This window comes from Hylobates moloch, unplaced genomic scaffold (genome assembly GCF_009828535.3).
Source record: "Hylobates moloch isolate HMO894 unplaced genomic scaffold, HMol_V3 SCAFFOLD_18, whole genome shotgun sequence".
NCBI lineage: Eukaryota > Metazoa > Chordata > Mammalia > Primates > Hylobatidae > Hylobates > Hylobates moloch.
In genome coordinates, this window is record NW_026652293.1 from 7,399,323 (window position 1) to 7,422,350 (window position 23,028).

At 44.8% G+C, this 23,028-nt stretch overlaps 1 protein-coding gene across 9 annotated transcripts in view; it reads right to left on the reverse strand.

The window, feature by feature from the left end:
- Positions 1 to 23,028, reverse strand: part of SRGAP2 (SLIT-ROBO Rho GTPase activating protein 2) — a 257,767-nt gene that overhangs the window by 11,850 nt on the left and 222,889 nt on the right. For all 9 annotated transcript variants that reach the window (XM_032136804.3, XM_032136803.2, XM_058430477.1 and 6 more), the window contains exons 14-19: positions 22,427 to 22,487; positions 15,617 to 15,694; positions 14,563 to 14,697; positions 12,583 to 12,688; positions 6,382 to 6,606; positions 2,233 to 2,312 (exon numbers count right to left, since the gene is read on the reverse strand). In XM_032136804.3, coding sequence (XP_031992695.1) covers positions 2,233 to 2,312; positions 6,382 to 6,606; positions 12,583 to 12,688; positions 14,563 to 14,697; positions 15,617 to 15,694; positions 22,427 to 22,487 — 685 coding nt within the window. The remainder of the gene's footprint in view (positions 1 to 2,232; positions 2,313 to 6,381; positions 6,607 to 12,582; positions 12,689 to 14,562; positions 14,698 to 15,616; positions 15,695 to 22,426; positions 22,488 to 23,028) is intronic.

A 23,028-nucleotide genomic window follows, 5' to 3' on the forward strand; every position in this document is an offset into this window, starting at 1 on the left:
ATTATTAATAGACGGGGTTTCACCATGTTAGCCAGGATGGTCTTGATCTCCTAACCTCGTGATCTGCCTGCCTCGGCCTCCCAAAGTGCTGGGATTACAGGCGTGAGCCACGCGCCTGGCCGCATCCCCTGCTTTCTACAGTAACTTCTTCGGTGTTTCCAAAGATCTTCATGCTTTGACGTCTATCATCAAACTTGCCATACTCTATTTTTAAGCATTATTTCTTTTCTAATTATATAATAATTCCAATAATTGTAGAAAATGTATCAAACTGTATTCTAAATATTTTATGTTATCCATTCCCCTTAGTAAATAGAATGTGAGCTTTCTGTCTCTCTATAAAGAGAAAATAACTTGCCCAATCAACTCTTCAAGGAGCAAAATAAGAAAATATATTTTGTGACCAACCTATGAAAAAAATGCACATGAAAGTAATCTGAAAAAGTAAAAGGGGTTTACAAATGCAATGTATCTTTATTTTTGTGTGGGCTTCTGTCTCCTCATCTGTAACATGGAGATAATAATAGTGTCTTTCTCATGACGTTGTTATGAAGAGTCAATGAATTACAATTTGTAAAAGTGCTTAGAACAGTGTCCGGCCCATAGTAAGTGGTATGTGTGCATGACTTATTGTTATCATTATCTTCATCTGTGCTAGGCTGCAGGTAGAGATCAAAGAGCAAAGAGAAGGCTCCCAGAAAGCTGGAACCTGAGATGAAAGTCAGCTATTCTGGGAAGCAGAGAGAAAGGCTGCTTAAAAATAAGACCATGCCTAGACGGCCCTAGCTGGTGCGTCTGCTTCTGCACAGGAGGGGTTGGAGATTTCACCATAGGAGGCTGGTCAGAGAAGGCCTGTCTAAATATACCCATCTCGGTTCTCTATAGCCTCGGGTGCATTACTCAACCTCCCTGACCTGCATTTTCTCAACTGTAAAATAGTGGCCATATATTTTTCACTAGAGATTAAGAGATAACATATATAAAGCCTCTAGCAGCGCTGGCCACGAGGTAGGCTCTAACCCACTACTCATTTTCCTAGTTCACCTACTCCCCTCCTCGAATGTAGCAAATGATCATATGGATCCTTATGACATCAGGATCTAAATAAGCAGTCCTATTTTTTTTTCTCCTTTAAAAGCTGGCCTAGAATTGCAGAATTCCCAGCAAGGCAGGGAACAGGGAAAGCTCCACAGACTGTTGCCATTTCATTCTTGTGCCCAGAAAATTCTGAGGCCCCTTGTCAGCTGCTGAGACTTCCAGAGCCCATGTGATCCAGGGGAGGTATGGAGCTTTTGGAAGCGGGGGAGATGTGCTGGCTGGACAGACCCTCATAAAGCATGGGCACTGCTGAGGGGCCTAAGGATGACAGCTGAGCATTCCTCCCCTTGATGCACGCCCACCAGGCTGCTCGGCACTCGCATGTCTGTACTTTGGAAAGGGTCAGTTTTTCCAGTCGGTAGGCGTGAAAGCATGTGGTTTCTGCATCCTCATTCCCACTCCCTCTGGCTTGCTTCTGTTGGGTTCTGGGCACCCAGCTCTGCTATTTCCCACCCCAGGCTTACTTTATTTATTTATTTATTTTTTTTAGACAGGGTCTCACTCTCTCACCCAGGCTGGAGTACAGTAACACAATCATAGCTTGTTGCAGCCTTGAACTCCTGGGCTTAAGGGATCTTCCTACCTCAGCCTCCCAAGTAGCTGGCACTACAGGGATGCTGCACACCACTATGCCAGGCTATTTTTTTTTTTAAGAGACAGGGTCTGGCTATGTTGTCTAGGCTGGTCTTGAATTCTTGAACTCAAGTGATCCTCCCACCTGAGCCTCCCACTGCTGGGATTACAGGCGTGAGCCACCACATCCGATTGCTCACTGTTTTTCAAATGAACTTTCCTTCACTTTGTTCTCCAGCTGTCTGGCAGGAGTCTAGGCTATGATAAGGGACCAACATCATGCTGCACTCAGGACAGACAAGGAGCTGGGAGGTGGGGCAAGAAGGCTGAAGGACTATGAAAGGCCTAGTTCTTCACCTCTGGTTTAATACAGAGCGATTCTATTTGAGAAGGTGGGCTACCTATCCAAGGAAGGAAGGGAATGAAATTGAGACAGGGAGCTCTCTGCCTGTCCTCAGGGGACCGCTGGGCAGACAGGTTCATCAGATGCACAGGATATATAATCACTTCCTTCTGCCTCACCCCTGGTGTCCCCACTGACCAGGAAGCAGGGCCTCGTACCGTCATCGCTTGTGTGGTGCTCTGCAGTCACATCCTGGGTTGAGTCTTCAACCGAGGTAGTCTCTCCATGAGGGCTATCACTGCAACAGAAGCAAGAGTGACAGGGACATTAACATGTGCTTATAAAATTTTTGTCTTCCCCTTCATACAGCCTCCCTAGCGTGAGGGCACTGAATCCATCTTATGCTCTCTATATCCTAACTGCACATAATAGACAAATGCTTATAATGAAATACAAAGCTCTAGAGTTTTTCCAGTCTAGCTCCTGCTACAAAACCACTTGAGACTACTTGGAACTTAGAGTATCTCAAGACAAAGGGAAGCCCTTTTGAAGGCATAAACTAAATTCTTTAGAAAATAGAGAACAACTCAACTCCTCAAGGTCTGATTCTCTACGTGAATTCATTCCCGGTTTTCAAGGGGGAAGCAGGGTGGAAGGGAAACACTGGGTTTTGGCATCAGATAAAACTGGATTCGAAAACCAGCTCTGATACTTGGTAGCTGTGTGATCCTGGGCAAGTTATTTAATCTCCTTAAGCCTCAGCTGCCTCATCTATAAACTGAAGATAAAGATCTATATCCTCAGCTGTGTGAGGATTTAATAAAGTAATTTAGTCACAAGTTTGGCACAGAGCGGGTGTTTAATAAATAGTACTTGCTTTCCCTCTTTCTCATTTTGCTTGATGCCTCTAGGTTGCTTTGCAGTTCAGACTGTGAACTGGTGAAACAGTGGAAGGTGAGTCATAGGAGTGGGTGGGAAACAAAAATAGGGGAGGAATAATCTGCTACGGGCTAGAGGGCAGGATTCTGCTATGGGCTAGAGGGCAGGGGAGAGAAGCTGGGTCAAGTTCTTGAAATAATTCATGAAATTTAAAATCATTCAGGGTAGGTCAGGCACAATGGCTCACACCTGTAATCCCAGCACTTTGGGAGGATCATTTGAGTCTAGGAGTTTGGGACCAGCCTGGGCAACTTAGTGAGACCCTGTCTCTACAAAAAAAGAAAAAAAAAAAAAAAGCCAGTGTGCATGCTGTGGTTCTAGCTACTCTGGAGGCTGAGGTGGGAGGACTGCTTAAGCCTGAGAGGTCGAGGCTGCAGTGAGCCATGATCATGCCACTGCACTCTGGCCTGGGTGACAGAGGAAGATCCAGTCTGAAAAAAAAAAAAAAAATCATCCAGTGTAAGGAATCGAGAAAGGATAGGGAGGTTACTAGGAAAGTCATTTCTATTCCTGATCTCCTGGCTCATGGACTTCAGAATTCATGAGGATGGGCACCAGGAAGTTCTTACTTCCTGAAAAGTAGAGAAACTGTTCATTTCTAAAGTTCTTCCTCTGGTAGTAGGCAGTAACAGGTGAGGCTTTCCAGGCAGTTGTGTGAAAGCACCATCACCCACTCAGCCTGGCAGCCTGGTCACACAGTTTCCACCTTGGAACCCTCCAGCCTCTTTCCCCGTGGGATGGATCCTACACTCCTGGAAAGTTCCTCAAAGACTGGGTGACCAGTTCAGAACTCGTCCTATGTAGAGCAAGTCACTTCCAAGGAGGTTTCCCAGGCTCCAGAGAACATTCTAGAAGAATATACATGGAGATTCCTCTTTGTCAAAAAACATAGGCACAATTTTTCACTGTTTTCTAGGGCTAAAAACCATCTGATGAATCTGATGCATTTTGTAATGTTCTGGAAACCTTTGAGATGGTGGGGGTGGCGGGGGAGAGGTTCAAAGGCAAACTTTCCCTCAGGGCTTCAAGTTTATTTACACAGCCAGCCAGTAAGGCAACAGTTCTAAACTTCACTGAGCTATGGAAGGCTTGTTAAAAAACACTGCCCCATCCTCCGAGTTTCTGTGTCACTGGGTCTGGGTGGAGCCAAATAATGCGCATTTTTAACCAGTCCTTTGTGACACAGATGCTGTTGGTCCAGGGACCTCACTTTGAAAACCACTGCTTTATGAGAAAGGCAAGAGGATGCTTTCGGAGGTCTCTTCTAGCCTTAAAATCCTATGCTTCTCTCGAAACACACCCCATCCCCAGCCTTTGCCCTGTGCACCCACCAGACCCAAAAATACCTGAGGCCTCAGGAGCAGTCCACCATGCCACCCAGCAGGTAGTCCTAGAAAACTGGTTCCAGTTTCAGGACTGGAAAGTGTGGTGAAATGGATTTGTCTCTCCTCTCCACAGCTGTGGGGAGGACATGTGGCCTGGTGCTCTCCTTTCCATGGCTGTTTGGGTCTCCTGACCATTCTCCATTCTCTTCTTAGTGCTCTATCTCCCCTTCTACCACCCTCACTCACCTCCTGACTGCCTTAGCTCCCGGGGCTGGCACTTCTCTCGCTTCCAAGGGAGAGGAGAGGCCATGAGCCCTCCAGGTGGGTGTGAATCCAGCAGTTAGAAGGTCCCTCTCAACCCAAGGTTGCTGACTCTCGTTCCTCAGGTGCTTCTAGCCTCCCACACAGTCTGTGGTAGTAATGTTCCCTGACTAATCTTGTGGTTTTTCCAGAGCCTGCTAATAAATGTCGAGTGCACAAGAAACAGGTGGGAAGGTTGGGAGACTACCTTGGAGGAAACTGGAGGAAGGCACCTGCCCCTGTGAGCCTCACCCCTCCAGGACTCTGCCCCACTGGGCTGGGACTCAGGGGCCAGGGCTGTAGGGGTCTCTGTGCCCTGGGCACCAGACCAGAGCCTGCAGTGGTTTGATGTTTGAGAAGTGAGGGCGGAGGTTCTGCCTGACTTTAGAAGGAAGGGAATGCTATTCTACAGCTTTTCACCACTCATGCAAGGGGGAAAACCAAAGCTCTAAGTCACATGCACAAGGACAGCTCCCTGGAGCTCATCATCCAGTAGGCTGAGACCTAAAGTGACCAACAACCTCCCCAGTCACCACCAACCATCTGTCGGTGACAAAAAGCTTTCTCTCCCAGCTGGCCAGCATAGGTTCCTCCAGCTTGGACCCAGACACTGAAATCTGCAGTACAGCAGACAGGGATGAACCCAGGGATGTCACTGATATTACTATGTTCACAGAACACAAATGCCACTTTCTTCACTCCTTGGGCAAGAGGCTATTCTGTGGGGATCAGGGAGAAGCGTGGACCAATTGGCCTCTAATTAAGTAAACAACCTCCCCTGTCCTCCCCTACCTCAGTCGATAGCAATGGGACTGGCCGAATTGGTTCCAGATGTTGAATTCAGACGGAATCCGATTTGGGCTGGCTTGTGCTTTCAGCTCAGGCTGAAACACTATTTAGGGGAAGAAGGGAGGGGGAGGAGGAGGGGGAGGTAAGGGATGTTAGGGATTAAAAGAGAGAGGCAGTTGTCTTTGTGTTTAGTGAAAAAACAACACTGTAAATAGTACCATGGCGGGTGGCATGGGGTAACGGACTGTACCCTGTACAAAGAGATGAGATTGGGGTTAAATTCCCATCACTAGAGTGGCCTAAAATACTGTCACTGGCCTTTCTGGGTTGCAGCTACTTCATCCATAAAATGGAAATAGTGATTTGTTCTTTGTCAAACAGAGGGGTCTAGCAAAGATATATCCCAGGGATTCCTTTTAGATCTCTGTTCCGAAGCTAGGTCATGGAAAACCTGGCCCCACAGAATGGAATGCTGCTTCAGGGGAGGACCATGCTTAACCTGCCAAAAACAAGGCTTACCCTTCTTTCTCTTCACAAATTTCTAAAGTCATTCTGAAGTGCCAGATTACAAACTCACAGTCAGGAAATTATGCCTTTTATCTAAACTCTTCCCAAAAGGAAGGGAATTCCCTGGGACCCAGGATGGTTTTTCTCAGAATACAGAGCACAGAGTAGAAGCCCGAGAGACACTGTTGATGAATAAAGATCACTTCTAGATGCAACTTTACAAAAAGTCCTTTCTTAGAGATTAGTATCACAATTAATGTCAATATCTTTCAGAATAGTCCCTTGCCACTCAGAACTCATCAAAAAGGGAGGTGGCAAGAAGTGGCATTTAGTCTGTGGGTGGGGCCGAGGTGGGGGCTGCCTATACCATCCCCAGACCCTAGCAGCCTGGGAGTGAGGAGTTGGGAGGATCTGGGTGTTTCCCTTTGGTTTTCGTGTGGCCATCTGGCTCCCATGCCAGTGTGTGCTAGTGAATCCCTCCCCTCCTCCCATCCCAAGCCCTCCTACCAGTAATCCTCCATGCTTCCTCCTCTGCTGTAGACAGGGCCCTCCAGCTCCCTGGGGCTTGGGAAGATGTTCTCATGCTGGATGATGATGGTTTTGATCAGCTCATTCACGTGGGCTTGGCAGGACACCTGGTCATGGCCCTCTGGCACTGACATCAGCGAGGGCCCGAAGCAGATGGCGAGGTTGTAGGGGTCCATCATGTTCTCTTCACTGAACTGTGATAAACTGGAGGAGAAGGGAAAGGGGGCAAGCTGGAAAGCTCTCACATGAATGCCCAGAAAACACAATCACAGGAGGTGCTGCCAAGAGCAAAAGCAGAAGGTCCACGAATTGCCACCTGCCTTTCTGGGTGTCAGAGTCTTTCCAGAAAGTAAGCTGGGGAGAAGACTGACCACCAGAATGGTCATTCAGGAGCTCAGGAAAAGCAAACTAGCGGTGCTTGCTTGCAGCTCTGACCCCTTCTCTCTTTCCAGCTCCCATTTCAAATTCTACTTACCACCCCATCCTCATCCCTACCCCCGGATCTTATCTATCAAAGGCCACATGACCTTGAGAACATGTCACTCTGCAGAGCTGAATACGGCTGCTACACACCAACACACTAAGCTGCCAGGGCAGACAGGGACCCTCAGGCTGCCCTGGTAAAGATATGGTCAGAGGCACAGGCACTGTGCATTGTGTACCTTCTTGCATAACAAAATAATCAAATTATTAGGGATATTCCTTTCTAGCCTCTAGACTTATTAAAAAATAGCCAACTGATTAGCTTTTGTATTCCATCAAGCCAGTGAATTTCTTCCTAGAACAGCGAATGCAATTGTTTTCGTGTTCATAATCTCCTTCTATATTATTACATTCAGGATTTATTCAGGAAAAGGTCAGCATGCCATTTGGCTTCTGCTCGGGCTTCCTCTGGATGCGGGCTGACTTCATTCTCGGGTATGTATTTATTCTGGGAACTCTCCCCTTCTCAGCCAGCAGCTGTTCCAGCCACACCTCCAACCTTGGCCAAGGACCCAAGGCCTTCAATGAGCCACTGCACCTGATGAGTCCCATTGGGCTTTGCCTGTCCAGGCATTGAGGGCTGGGCCAGCTCTGGATACCTCCCCAACACAGCCTGCAGAGCTGTAAGCTCTGCTGAGGAGTCTCCCTTATAGGCATGGGCAGGATTTGATTCTGAGAAGGAACCAAAGGTCCTCTGTTGGGAAATGAGGCCCTGAGACTCAGCTGTCTCCATCTGAGTAGCTGTTCTTCAGAACTGATTGCAGAGTTTGTTTCTGTAGTGTACCCCTCATCCAGTCTCACATTACAAAGCCCATTTCCCTCTGACTCAGTGGTTCTCTCCCCTCCTGGAGATGTACCCCCTGTCCGTTTGCGAATCACTGCAGGACTTGAAGAGTGGTATTATGGACGTGATGGGAAAAAAGAGTTGAGAATCACTGTTCTCTAGAGCCTAGAATCAAATGCAGGAGAGGCCAGCAATGGGGGAGGTTACGAATCTCATTGGACTGCTTCACAGGAGTTCTTAAAAGTGTATATAATCCTTTCCTGGATCCTGAGTTCAAAGAGGGCAGAGATTTAGAAAAGACTAGGGGAAGTTTCTAAGTCTACTTCCTAGTCAAATTAAAACTGGGGAGAGACAGGAGCGATAATTACCTTGGTAACCTCAGCGCGAACAACTGAGGCATGAGGTGCCACAGGCTTAAGCTGTAGCTAATCCAAGGCTGGCCAGTTCCTGGTGTCATGAAGGGACAAAGAGGAGGAAGGCCTTGATACTTTAGAGTGATCTGGCAATGTTTTGGTAACATAAAAGAAAACCAGTAGTGTCTGGGAAGCCTGATGGTCAAAGGGAAACAAACTCTAGTCCTGAGAGTCCTGAGTCAAAGCTCTGTGAAAGATGAAAAATGTTGGGAAGCCTGCTAAGGTAAGGACTGTTCAATTCATAGTGGCTACAATGACCAGGAGCTTGAAGAGGACACATCTTCGTGGACTGTGGTCTCATGAATCTAGGTCTATTTTCTTACTCCCATCAAAATACAGACTAAAACCCATTTTTCTTTTCCAATATACAGTGGGAATATCTAAGTTTAGGGGCTGAAGCAGTGGTTCTTTTTTTTTTTTTTTGAGATGGAGTCGCCTGTCTGGAGTGCAATGGCATGATCTCGGCTCACTGCAGCCTCTGCCTCCTGGGTTCAAGTGATTCTCCTGCCTCAGCCTCCCAACTAGCTGGGACCACAGGCATGCACCACCACGCCTGGCTAATTTTTGTATTTTTAGTACAGAGAGGGTTTCGCCACGTTGGCCAGGCTGGTCTCAAACTCCTGACCTCAGGTGATCCACCCGCCTTGGCCTCCCAACGTGCTGGGATTATAGGTGTGAGCTACTGTGCCCGGCCTAAAGCAGTGGTTCTTAACTATTTAGGGGACACAAGTTCCTTCAATAATTTTATAAAAACCAGGGATTCTCTCCCCAGAAAAATTCACATATGTGCGCATATAAATGCACACAGTTTTGTGTAAAATGTCATGGTGTTAATAATCTTTGAAGTCCCTGAAGGCTGTGTCTAGTGTAAGAGTATAAAAAACTGGATTTTTATTTTTAAAGAAATATCTAGGCCAGGCACGGTGTAATTACAGGCTCACACCTGTAATCCTAGCACTTTGGGAGGCCGAGGTGGGTGGATCACTTGAGGTCAGGAGTTTGAGACCAGCTTGGCCAACATGGTGAAACCCTGTCTCTACTACAAATACAAAAAAAATTAGTCTAGCGTGGAGGTGTGCGCCTGTAATCCCAGCTACTTGGGAGACTGAGGCAGGAGAATCGCTTGAACCGGGAGGCAGAGGTTGCCGTGAGCAGAGATTGTGCCATTGCACTCCAGCTTGGGGGACAAGAGCAAAACTCTATCTCAAAAACAAACAAACAAAAACAAACAAACAACAACAAAAAACAAAGAAATATCTAAAATGGATAACATTAGTAACAACTCTCTGCTTTAAAATTTTGGGTGTAGACTTATATTCACTCATGCCATGTCCTCAAAGAGTTCTACTGTATCTCTAAAGTTTCAGTTCATATTATTAGTGAATTCTCCTAACTGATTTGAACTCATCTTTTGTGCTTCATAAAAAGGTTCAGCATTGTGGTTAGGAACAGAGGCTTTTTGGGGGTGCCAGGATTGGTGTGGGAAACTTACTTTTTAGCATGCACTTTTCTGGATTTTTAACTTTTTTATGATATGCAATTACCTCTCCAGAGGGCCCCTGCTAAGCTGTACTTGGATTCCAGACCCACAGAAACTGAGATATTAGCTTTTTTGGTTCCTTGAGATTGACAGTGTGTCCAATCCAAGAACAAACCATAGCCAGGAATAAAGTACACATACATCCAGGACTCACAGCAATGAAGAAAAAGGGTCCTGATGGTCTGGGCCCAGGCAGAGTCTGCATCGGGAGCTACCTGCCAACTATTGCTATCCCTGTCCGGAAGTGCACACCTGTCAGCTGCTGTCTTCCTGTGGAGGTGGTCTGCTTTATCATTTGTGTCCTGCATTCTATTTATTATTTTAGAAAACACTTTCATTATTAATGCTGCATTTTTTTAACGTTAACACTTTGATGAGCAAATCGATCTCTTTTCAATCAGAAAAAAAAACCCAATAAAAGCAAAACAAAATGAATAATTTGAATTGGTGCAATTCCTATGCTGTCTTCAATAGTGGCTGTCATCTCTGCAAGCAGCAACTCTGCATGGATGCTTACTCTATTGTTTCTCCCCACTGTACTTTCACATATAGTCCCCCAGCCCTCCCTGTTTTCCCCTCATCCCCATTTGCTCACCACTGTCATGCTCCTAGCTCTGGGGGCACAGACTAGGCTCAAGTTGAGGGCAGGTATTGGTCTCTGAGGGGAGACAATGACTGGTAGCCCTGAAGGGACTAACTCAAGAGTAATTAGCAGAGTTTCCAGGCTGCATGTGAACACGCTGTGTGACTCACTGGGGTGTTCAACCCAAAGGCAGTGGTGGTGCTGAGTCAGGGCTTGGCCAATGAATAGAGCAGACACAACCACGTGGAAGAGACAAGATGGGGAACAAGGACCCTCTGTAGCTCTGCAGGGCCAGCAAGGGGGCTACATGATAGTATGGGTGCCCCAGAAAAGGTCTCAAGCTGGGGCCACTAACCCAGATACCTGTAAGGCCAGGTTGACCACACACTTGGAAGCAAGCTGACACTTATGAAATGGTCTCTAAAGTTGTATTCCTTTTAAGCAGAGACTAACCTTGTAGAAGGCTCTTCATTTTCACAAAGAAATATATGCAAAAACACCTTGGCCCCTTGGTTTACCTTTTGTTTCCCCCACTCTGATAGATTCATGGATCCAGAGAAACATTTTTGTTCTCTATGAAAACCACAACGCAAGAGTGATGATAAATAGCAACTGAAGTCAGCCTCAGGATTGGGGGACAACGGGGAGGGCTGGGGACTGTGGTGAATGGGGGAGTGCCTGCTCCATCTAGGGGGCACAGCCCTTACTCCACAGGGAATTGCTGCCACCAGGGACTGCAGAGTCAGTATCACCAGATCTAATAATTTTTCAAAAGAAGCTAGAAATCTAGGTTTTTAAAAAGTGAAATCTCCCCAAATGTAAGTATGATTTCATTGTTTTCAAGACACAATGGACACCTGAAGGGAACACAACTTTGGCTTTATCTGGTTCTCAGGGTGCCCATTTATAACCTTTGGTCTAGGCTGTCGAGGGCAAAACTGCAGCAAAAGCAAAGTGAAAAGACAGAGGTGCCTCAGAGGGGAAGAATCACATGTTCTTGCTTGGTGCCTTTACTGTCATGTGGGGACCCCAAAGCTTGCTCCACACAAGGACATGCTGCTTGGACGAGAAGAAATGCCCCATCCATGCCCGCGGCCCCTCTGCTCCTCAGACCTTTGTTGTAGACACATCCGTTCCCTGGGTGATTAGCTAAATACCACCAGTACACGGGCGACTCCTGCACTGGCAGCTCCATTCCTGGTTTCTCCCTTAAGGGTTGGATTCCCAGGTCCAATTGTTCAGAATCTCCACTTGGACACTCGCAAGTGCCTGAAATGACCACGACCACATCAACACATTGTCTTGATTCCTTTCGCCACACCTTGTCTTCTCCAACTCCATAAACGACCTCCCTATGTCCCTGTTGCTCATGCCAACAATTTAGGATTTCTCTCTTCATACTCTATGTATAATCCATGGGCAAATCCTGTTAATGCTACGTTCAAAATGTATCACAAACCTGACCCCTCCTCACCGCTCTCCAGACTAAGCCACTAACACCTCTGGCCAGACAAGACAGTAACCTTGGGATAGGGTCTCCCTATTTCTCTTCATGACCCTTTTCAGTAACTTCTCCACAAAGCAGTTGGCAGGTTTAACAAAATAAAATACACAAATCAGATAATAACATGCCGGGCATGGTGGCTCATGCCTGTAATCCCAGCACTTTGGGAGGCTGAGGTGGGCACATCACGAGGTCAAGAGATCAAGACCATCCTGGCCAACGTGGTGAAACCCTATGTCTACTAAAAATACAAAAATTAGCTGGGTGTGGTGGCACGCGCCTGTGTTCCCAGCTACTTGGGAGGCTGAGGCAGGAGAACCCGGGAGGCAGAGGTTGCAGTGAGCCAAGACGCTCCACTGTACTCCAGCCTGGAGACAGCGAGACTCCGTCTCAAAAAAAAAAAAATATTCTAATCGCTTCCCAAATCCAAATCCAAGCTCACTATTACCATGACCCTGGGGTTTTAAACGGCCCCGTGGCACCGTTTTCTCCTCCTCTGGGCTGCTGCTTGTACACTGTCTTCTCAGACTGGCCTCTGTTGTCCACCCCAACTACAGTGCTTCTCCCTCCTTTCATTCAGACCCCTGTACTCTTTCCCCTTTCTTTACTCTTTTTTATTTTTCTTCTAAGCACTGATTCCACCTGATATATCTGTTATTGGCTGTTTCCTTCCCTGGAACAGGAGCTAAATGATATCAAGGCTTTCATCTTTTATTTAACAATGTATTAAATAAGTCTAGCACTGTGGCTAGCACACAGTAGGTGCTCAATAAATATTTTGTTGGGATGGATGAACAGGCATAGGTCCATAGAGGAATTTCCAGTAGCCCAAGCCAAAGCCTGATCCAGCTGTTCACTGGGAAGGCTACTCACTGATTGAGGAAGGCAAAGAGGTATCTCATGATAATCAGAGTGGTTTTGGGCAGGACCAGGAGGACTTTCCGGATGTGCAGAGCTCTCTCCTGCAGGTTGTCCATTGCTGAAAAGAAGAAAGCCATGTGTTATCCTCCACTATGACTGGGATCCCAGGCAGTAATGATCAGAAGTCCCTACTACCAGCAGGGGCAACACGGACAGCATCAGATCAAGCCCACACACAGCACTGGTGCAGTGACAGGAGTGTCATCCCTGTTGCTCCTTGGAGTAGGGCTGTTAGAAGAGGGCACCTGCTGGGCTCCAGACATTTACCATTGCCGGATGTAAGGTGTATACTTCTTGCGCACAGGGAACTGTGCCAAATCCAAATCCAAACTCGTTATTACACATTATTAATATTAAACTGAACTAGGGTTGTTGTAATCTCGTTGTTATTAATAACAAGTTTGGATTTGGATTTGGGCACAGGGAATGGGGTTAGAAATGTTCCCCACAGCATCTACAACCCTCTTATTCAAACAACCACGGACAGGGAGCTGCCGCCAACCTGCTATAATTGCTCAACACAAAGCCTCAGAGGGCCTACATCTCGGTGGGAAGAGAGGCTGTGCAAGAGGCCTGTCCTGCTCACTCCACACGTGCCATCTCATCCTCTGGACAAGCGTGGCTTATCTTCTCCCTCCCTTATCTGCACTACGAATGAGCAAAACGTGGCCTGAGGCAAGAGGTAGCAGGCCTCTGGGTATACAGTGATATTGGGAAGGAGACCTGAAAGGTTTTCTTGTGCTGTGGAGAGGTTAATTATAGGTCAATTACAGGTCCTCCATCACAGGCAGCCTCTCACTTCCACAGTGTGCCATGTAAACACTGCCATTTTCTATGAGTGCCTTTATATGAAAAAGAGATGGGTACTGGATTAGGAAGAAGAGTGTTATCTCTAGGGAAGAACTGGGCAGCCAAGGGATATTGAACTGTCTTGGCAACCCCAGTTCAGCTTAAGATACTTCACCTAGGCCCAGTCCTGGAAAAAGACAAAGACATGACCCAAGGGAATCACATTCTTAATCACCCACATAACTCACTTCCACTAGACTCCCACAAACAGAAGTCAACAAAACAAACTAGAGAGCCAGCTTCCCAAATGCCCTGGGCATTTCTCAAGATAACAGACAGGGACAAGTACTCAGGGCAGATACTGAGTAAAACTGGAAACTCAGCAGGTATGAAGATCTGGTCAACCTAGGAAGAAGGATCTTTTCTCCGTTCAAAGGTACCACTCCCACCAGCCTCTGGAGCCATCAGTCAGACAGGGCCTGCTTCCAGGCTGACCTGTATTAATCCAAGTTTCCATTGATTGTTTTCCCTGGCAAACAAATGAGAGGGTGTTCCAGTACCATAAGCTAAACCAAATGGCTAGGAATAGCTTTTCAAGACCCAAATTTTAGAGTAAGAGGCAGAGAACTCCTAAGAGGATAAAGCAGAGAATATATCTTTCCCTTTGGGAAAATATCCTATTACTACTTTTAAATGTGCAGAGGGTTTTTGTTCCTAGAACACATATTAATACATTTAGCAGGTAAGCCATGTCTTGTTTAATGCAACGAGCATGAAATATTTGCAACACTTATGCTTTTCCCCCTTGTACCATGAAAAGCACAAGCACTAATGTATAAGCTTCAAATACATAATTGAAAATAAAGGTATTTTACTAAAAGAAGATATAGCCCAGAGATGAATCAGAAGAAAAAAAAAAAAGCCAGGAGTCCTGACTTGGGGGTCCTAGATTCTTACTGAAAAGTCTTTCCTCTTCCCCTCCCACCAGGGGACGAAGGAGTGAGGCTGAGGAGAAATTTCACTGGGGAAAAGAAAAACTTTATTGAAAAGCTTATGAGAACACATAGACCCTATGGAAACTTTTTATCTCTTGCTACCGGTGCTGTAGCCCAGAAGCCAATCTGAAGCCAGAATGGTACTTACTGACGCAGGCCATCAGGTCATGAAAGATGTCCTTGGGGAAGAGAGGGTGTTCCAGCCCCCGGAAGTAAAGCTTCAGGACACCAGCTATGGAATCCATGTCATGGTCGTTCTGGTCCCCAGCCAGGGGGTCCTCTCCTGAGGATGAGCAACCCCCGCGAAAAGGGAAGAGAGTGAGAGAGGCAAAAACACACAGGACGAACGTGGGGAGGGGGTGAACCATGTATGTCCTGGTCCCAATCCATCAGCTTTCTGCCCAGCATGGTGGCCATGAGTGGGACAGACCAGAGAACAGATAAAGCAAAGAGTGCTCCATTTCAGGGGCTCCAGGACCAAAGCACGGCAGATGAGTCCACCAATATACTCTCTTGTGTCAGCCTGGCTCAGGGACATTCCCTATGGGCTGAGGATGGGACACAGCAACTGTCTCTCACAAGAATCATGAAACCAGGCTGGGACTGAGCCCCTGCGGGGAGAAAAATGAGGCCAAGGAGGCCACCTCCTGAGACTGGCTCTCACATCTCCTGGCCTGCAACCAAGAACACCTACTTACAGAACAATCATACCAGAGCTCCCTATGGAAAATTTCATATCAGATGTAATTAGATTTAATGATAGGGCCAACCTCAAATTGAAACTATATATATCCATTACAGTGACGGAAATTGCCAAAGCTTGCCCATTACCTTAATAGCCCACAAAATAATAAATGGGCTACAATGAACAAGTGCATTAGCCTTGATATTAACTGCCACCAAGGGTTCCGGATGAAGCCATAAACCGCCCAGATATCATAGTTAACTTCTTGGGTTTTGGCAGATCATCGGCATGAAAGAGGCAGGATGGGTAGGGCTACGAAGGAAGAAGGAAACTGGGATGTGCCCTGGTATTTCTCTGCATATCTACAGGGGAATGTGTACAAGACAGCAGGTACCCCCTGAAGAGACAGGTAAGTTGGCTTCCTGACCTCTGGGGACCTCTTAGGGAAGAAAAGGTGGAGCCAATACCCCAGGGGGCTGGCAAATACTTGGTTTCATCTTCAAGACTGTTTCCTTACCTCTCTCAAAGGCATTTTTGATGTCATTCACTTCCACCTGGGATCCTGACACCCGGAAAATTCCTTCATGCTGTAGTCCTGGAAATACACAGAAGTGACCAAGAAGAAGAAAAAGCAAATTTACAAGCATAGTGCCAAGCTTAGCTGAACACCTATCTCCCCCAGCCAGTGTGTATTTAAGCACACTGTCTCTCTTCTTTAGGCCAAAGGAGAAAAACATGTGCAAGGATGTTGGAAAAGTCACTGGAATAATTTCGAGGCACTCATTTTCATTAGAAAGCACCAAGTTAGAGACTCCTCTGACTCCAAGGGTGACTATGAGGCAGATTCCTTCCCTTGTTTTTGCCTCTCTTTTCCCATCTGTAAAGCAAGGAAGTGATCCATTGGTACTTTTTAAAATCATCTAGGGTCAAGAATAGAAAAATGTACTCAGGAAGCTGAGGCAGTAGGACTGCTTGAGGCCAGGAGTTTGTGACCAGCCTGGGGAACATAATGAGACCCTGTCTCTAAAAAATGTTTTAAAGTAGTCAGGCACAGTGCTTGTAGCATGCCTGTAGTCCCAGCTACTCAGGAGGCTGAGGTAGGAGGTTCACCTGAACCTAGAAGTTAGAGGCTACAATGAGCTATGATCACACCACTGCCCTCCAGCCTGGGTGACAGAGTGGACTCTATCACAAAGAAAAAAAAAAAAAAAGAATGGGAAATAGGTCAAGGCATTAGTTCTCATCAGAGGAGTTTCATAAGGTCTGAGATTATAATATTGCTTTAGCTGTTTTAACACGGTTTGATTGTTCAAGGGAGCAATGCTTTCAATACTTATGAAAAAGAGAGGACATGAAACTGTAAGTCAGGAGCGTCCAATCTTTTGGCTTCCCTGGACCACATTGGAAGAAAAATTGTCTTGGGCCACACATAAAATATTCTAATGATAGCTGATGTTAAAAAAAAAATCCCCCCAAAATCCCATAATATTGTAAGAAAATTTACAAATTTGTGCTGCAGCCCATGGGCCACAGGTTGAACAAGCTTGCTATTAAGTGATCAGTCAACAGATAGTATTGCCAGACATTGTGCTAGGCACTCGTTCCTGACTACAGCTTTATTCTAAAGACTAACATGCATGAATGTTACACTACGATAATGTGCACAAGAATTTCTTGGTTTTGTTAGAGAAAAAAATCATGAAAAAAAATGCTGGCATAGTGACTGCTGCTAATTCAATGCTTTCACAGAAATAAATTACTTGGTCCTCACAAGTAATAATGTCACAACAAGGTAAAGGCTGGCAACAATCTCATTCTCTGGATGAGGGGATTGATGAGCGATAGCCAGCCTTAAGTTATACAGGAAGAACGAACCAGGGCCATGACTCAAACTCAGGCCTTGTGGCTGCAATCATACTCAGTCCTCAACCAGGCTTGTGGAGCCTATTGGAGTGCAAGTGCAGAGGCTGGAACCACATTGGTCAGTCTGAGCATGCACATGGCTTACAGACAGCACCACACACGCAACTGCAAAATGGGTGAGAAACCCAGCAAGTGCGTCATCAGTGCCAGCCCCAGGGGTTGGACTGGACTAGCATCTCTGATTGCATCAGGACTGCTCAGCTTTTCTCAAGATCCCTGGGTCTCAATCTTAAGCATTTTGTCAAAATCCCTCTGTTATGGCACAATCCTTCAAAACCCTTGACATGCTGGAGAAATCTCAAATTTTATTTTAGGAAAACAAAATAGACTAATGCTACACTTTGCCCACTGTTTGAGGGTTTCTCAGTGAGGGGGCAGATGAATTCTATCAGCTAGACCTTTGGAGGTAAACCATATAGGCCGGGACTGAGATTTTGAATCCAACTGAAACAACATTAAGAAGTAAGCAGAGGAAATGTAGTTACCTGGCTTGTAATAGGCCTTAAGTTGTCTGCTCCTGTAAAGGAATCTCCAGAATATTCCTCACAGAGTGGCAGGCAATGTTAAGACCTCATTAGTACCAGTGTAATAGGACTATAATACTAGTTACAAATGGGATGTAAAAGCCAGATAATGTTGTTTAAATATAGTATGTAAACAACAAGTGCTTTGAGAGAAACAGCCACATGTCACAACATGGTATAAGCAAATGTCATCTCGGAAACCAGGCTACTCACTATGTTCTAGTTGGTGAAGCCATTGCACAAATTCCTGAAAGAGCGTCATCATCTTGATACTTTTTGGTAGGTTAGGACACCAAGGAAAAGCAGCCTTGTCCTGGGGGTCCAGGACAAGAAGAAATGAGAGGAGAGCCCACTGGGAATCAGGCAGCAGGCCTGGAACACACAGAGCTCTCTTTAGGTCTGGTCTCTGTTTCCTCTTGAAAACTTAGGTTTTGGAGGGACTACTGTGTGCTCTTGCCCAACAGACAGAATCTCTAGATTCTAGAAGCAGAAACATTAATAAGTAGCTGGTTTCCAGAAAGTAAAGGGAAAAACCAGTTGGCTTTTTATTATAATGCAGGCAACTCCTTGCATAACCAAAGTGACACATCCATGATCTTTTAAATTTTTTCTCAGTTCACACGAACATGAAAGTATAAAACTCATCAGACTTGGACTAAGTTATTTGGAAATGGCACAAAACCTTCCATTGTGCACGGGATCCAACCATTGCCAAAAGTTGTTCTCCTGGAGAATTCTTGAAATGATTTCTACAGCAGCCATCTCATGTTCACGTTATGTTGCTCCCTTCCTCATGAAAATGGTGGTTTGTTTTTTTGTTTTTTTCCATCATGATTCAGTTTCAATTGTTCCTCAAATCCCTTCTCTTCCTTTAAGCCTTCCTGAATCACCCTCACCCACCACTGAGCTTTCTCATCTATATAATGGGGACTATAATGTCTACCTCCCAAGGGATTTGAGGATAGTTAGGATGTGAAAATCCCCAGCATTCAGTGGGCCACAGACTCTTTCAAGACTGACACAGGTTATGAGCTCTATCCTCATTAAATGCCTATACACAAAAATTTTTACCACGGTTTTTTAGGGAGTTCATGAATACCTTAAGCCCTTATTTGGGAAAAATCAATTTAGTGGAACAGATGTTTTTTGAGCAGCCACTGTGTGCTCAATTTTTAAAAAATCCACAATATATTTATTTGCTTGATCCTAGAATATATATAAAATACTTTTAGAATATCTAATCCATATCTGTGTGATAAAAAAATTACTAATTACTATAAAATATTTGTTTAGAGATCTTTTTATCTTCAGATTTATATTACAGTCAAGACAAATTACTTAGGTTATTTTCTTCCTCATTCTCTTCATTGTGGTTATGTTATTCACTTGTAATACAGTTAGGTTTATATGTCACTGTCTGCATTCCATTTTGGGTTGTACCCACACTCTGCCTTTATTTATTTATTTATTTATTTTTGAGACAGGGTCTCACCCTATCACTCAGGCTGGAGTGCAGTGGCGTGGTCTCATCACAACCTCCATCTCCTGGGTTTGAGTGATTCTTGTGCTTCAGCCTCCCGAGTAGATGGGATTACAGGTGCCCAACACCACACTCAGCTAATTTTTTTGTATTTTTAGTAGAGACAGGGTTTCACCATGTTGGCCAGGCTGGTCTTGAACTCCTGGCCTCAAGTGATCTGCCCACCTCAGCCTCCCAAAGTGCTTGGATTACAGGCGTGAGCCACCGTGCTCGGCTTGTTTATTTATCTTTTGAGTACAGGAAACACTAACGTTGTTCTAAAAGTCAAAACTACACTAAGGTAAGAGAAACGCCACTCCTTACCATTCCCCATTGCCCCATTCTTTTCACGTTTTTTCCATCCATCCCCTATAGGTAACCAATTAAATATTAGTTCCTAGATTCATCCTTCCTGCACTTCTTTTTGCAGAAGTGAGAAGATACACATATATTCTTATATCTTCTTCTCTCTTACATAAAAGGTAATGAAATGCAAAAGAATATCTATATATATAGTCCCTGACTTACAATAGTTTGACTTATGATTTTTTGACTTTATGATGGTACAAAAATGATATGCATTCAGGAGAAATACTTCCAATGTTGATCTTTTCTTGGGCTAGCAAAATATAGTACGATATTCTCTTATGATGCTTGGCAGCAACAAAGAGACACAGCTCCCAGTCAGCCACGTGATTACCAGGGTAAACAACACATACTCTACAGTGTATAGTGTTGCCAGATGATTTTGCACAACTGTAGGCCAACGTACATGTTCTGAGCACATTTAAGGCAGGCTAGGCTAAGCTCTGATATTCCCTAGGCTAGGTATATTGAGTACATTTTCAACTTATTATGGGTTTATCTGTACGTAACCCCATCAGAGGCCGAGGAGCATCTGTAGTATTCTACACGATACAGACTCTTTCACATTTTGTTTTTTTCACTTAGCAACATATCCTGGGAATCTCTCCATATCAGTTCATGGAAATCTTCCTCATTCTTGTATAGTACTCCATTGAATGAATGTCCCATAGTTTCTTCAACCACTCCTGTATGTATGGGCATTTAGGTTGTTTCTAATATTTTGCAAAACAAACAATGCTGTCACAAATAACCTTGTGCGCATGCATTTTTGTATTGTTGGAGATGTAACTTCATGGCAAATTTCTAGAATTCCTAGAATCTGCTGGATAGTAAGTGCATATGAAGTTTTGTTAGATACTGCCAAATTCCCTTCCAAAGAGTTGTATCAGTTTGCATTCCCATCAGTAACATATAAATGCGCCTGTTTCTCCAGAGCTTCACCACAGTAATGGTGAAGCACTCATGCACTGTGGCTGTAAGGGGCAGAAACAGGTACATTCATGCCACAATATCTGGAACCTGTCCACTTTTCAGCAAATACCACAGCTAACACCCTGGTCTAGGCCACCATCATTGTCTTCCTGCAGTTGCTTCCTGTCTCCTTCTTACAGTCTTAGCTCCATAGAGCACCAGGGATCCTTTAAAAAGATGACTCTCTGTTCAAAATTCTCCAGTGGCTTCCCATCTCCCTCAGAATAAAATCCAGTCCTAGCACATGAGCCCTAAGAGTCTGGCTCCCAGCTTCATCTCCCACCGCTTTCTTCTTCACTCGCTCTGCTCCAGCTACGCTGGTTTCCTGCATATGGCAAGGGTCTCTGCACTTGTTCCTGCTCCCCAAGATACTCTTCCCCAGATATCCATAAGGCTTACTCCCTCACAACTCTGCCCTAGTGTCACTTTAGGAGAAGCCTTTTCCCTGAACCAGCTTCAAACAGTGTCCCCTCTTCCTTCTCCATCCCCTCACCTTGCTTTACTTTTCTTCATGACATTCACCAATATCTGACATATTGTATTCACTGGCGGATCAATTGGTCATTTGCTTATCCACCTTTCAGTGGAATGTAAGGTTCATGAAGGCAGAAACTTTTTGTTGGGAAATAATAAGCAACCAATATGTATTTGTTGAATGAATGAAATGTATGCTGAATGAACAGTGGCTCAGACTTTCTTCTTCCTATCGTCTCTTAGGCACAAATAATTCATCCTCCCCTGAACTCAGTTTGGACTTATCTTTGCAAACTGTTTGACTGTTAATCATTACTATCTTGTGAAATTTCTTATACTCTATTCTGAATTACCACAGCTTATCTCTTTTTATTTAACTCATCACTTGCTTACTTATTTCTCCTAACTGCATCATAAAACCACTTAAAGATAGGAACAGTATATTATTCCTGTTTCTGTTTTCCTACATGGCAATGCATGGCACCCAGCATTGATCAGGGACTTGATAAATTTGTTGACTGTTCAATACTGATATACAATGCTGTTACTTTAAATGAATAGGGATAAGATTTAAAAATTATAGCTGATTAGAATGAGATCAATTGTAACCATGCTATAATAATTACTATTCCAAAAATGAACCCGAGCAATGTCCCAGTTTACAGGGAGAGAAAAAGGCAAGGAGAGGGAGAGAGAATAGCTGCCTCTGAATTTAGACAAGCAATATTTTATCTACCTCCTTAGCTCCAGAAAGGTCACTCTGCCGCTTTTCCTATCACAGAAAGAACAGCATCTAAAAACAATTTCTGATGCCCAGTTCTTAGAAATTTTCATAGCACTAGTTCTGTCCTTTCTAAACACTCTAATCCCTGGGAAATCAATTCTCTGGCAATTATTTTGATTGCTAAATTCTGTCCAATGAGACCAGTAGCTGGTGAGGAATGGTGTTTATAAGACTCAGCTTCCTCCAAGTAGAATAGAGTATGATTTCACCTAGGTTGAGAAGCAGCCTGCCTCTGCAGATTCTCAAAAGTTGGATACAACTTTAAGACCAGCTACTGACTCAGCTCTTGGCCATACTGTATCCAGCGAGACCAAACCAGAACAAAACTGATTATTAGGAATCACTGCAACATTGGGAAAGGAGGTGTTTTCAAACTAGTCTGGTACAGAAAGTGACAAAATGGTCAGGCTGTACAGTGGGAGATACCCACACTTGCAAAGACTGTGAGTAATGGTGAAACTACTGTTACCACATAATAGCAGCTGTATTTACATAACAGCTGCAATTTCAAACTTGCTCTCAAGCTAAAAAAATGCTGTGTGATAAGTGGCTGAGGCATTTTGTGTCAAAATATATGATGCGTTTCTTTCAACGTCTAGGTGTGGCTATTTTGAGGTAGCAAAAGTTATGTGGACAAGTAAGAATTTATTCCTTTTCTGAGAATGTCAGGATGGGAAGTCAATCTCTATTCTTACTCTACAAAGAATTCCTGGAAGTTCTTCCCAATCTTTGCACAAATATGGACAAGGCTGTCATCCTGCTTACCGTGTCTGCTGATAAACCGGATACAGCTTTCCACCACCAGAGGAATTGCCTGGCTGGAGTCCTGAAAAGCCAAAGGGAAACACAACATTAGAATATTCAAACAGGGATAGCCCAGGGTCAGAGAAAACCGGCCAAACCATGCAGAACTGTCTTAGCGGATCACTGGCCGGTCTACAAAGAAGCACCTGGCCTGTCCTCAAAGTTCCAGAGCACAAAAATACAATCACCCACATGGAATACTACACAGATGCCTTAAAGTCAGCATGTCCTAAATAAAACTGATCATCTTCTGTCCCAAACCAGTTTCTCACCACCTTCTCCACCACCTAATTAATCAATATTCTGTCATGTCTGCCTCCTAAATATCTCTCAAATCCATTCGCTTCTCTCTACCTCAACTGCCACCAACCTAGTTCAATCCACCAATACCTCAATTCCCATCCTTGCCATCCTCTGACCGCATTTCTCTTCCTTCACATAGTGATTAGGTAATCTTTAAACCGGCACATTTCATTATTTAAACTCCTTCAAAGACCTCTCATTACTTTCTTACATAGCCTTGCACGCCAGGAATCCTGCCTGTGCCTCCAGTTCCACTGGCT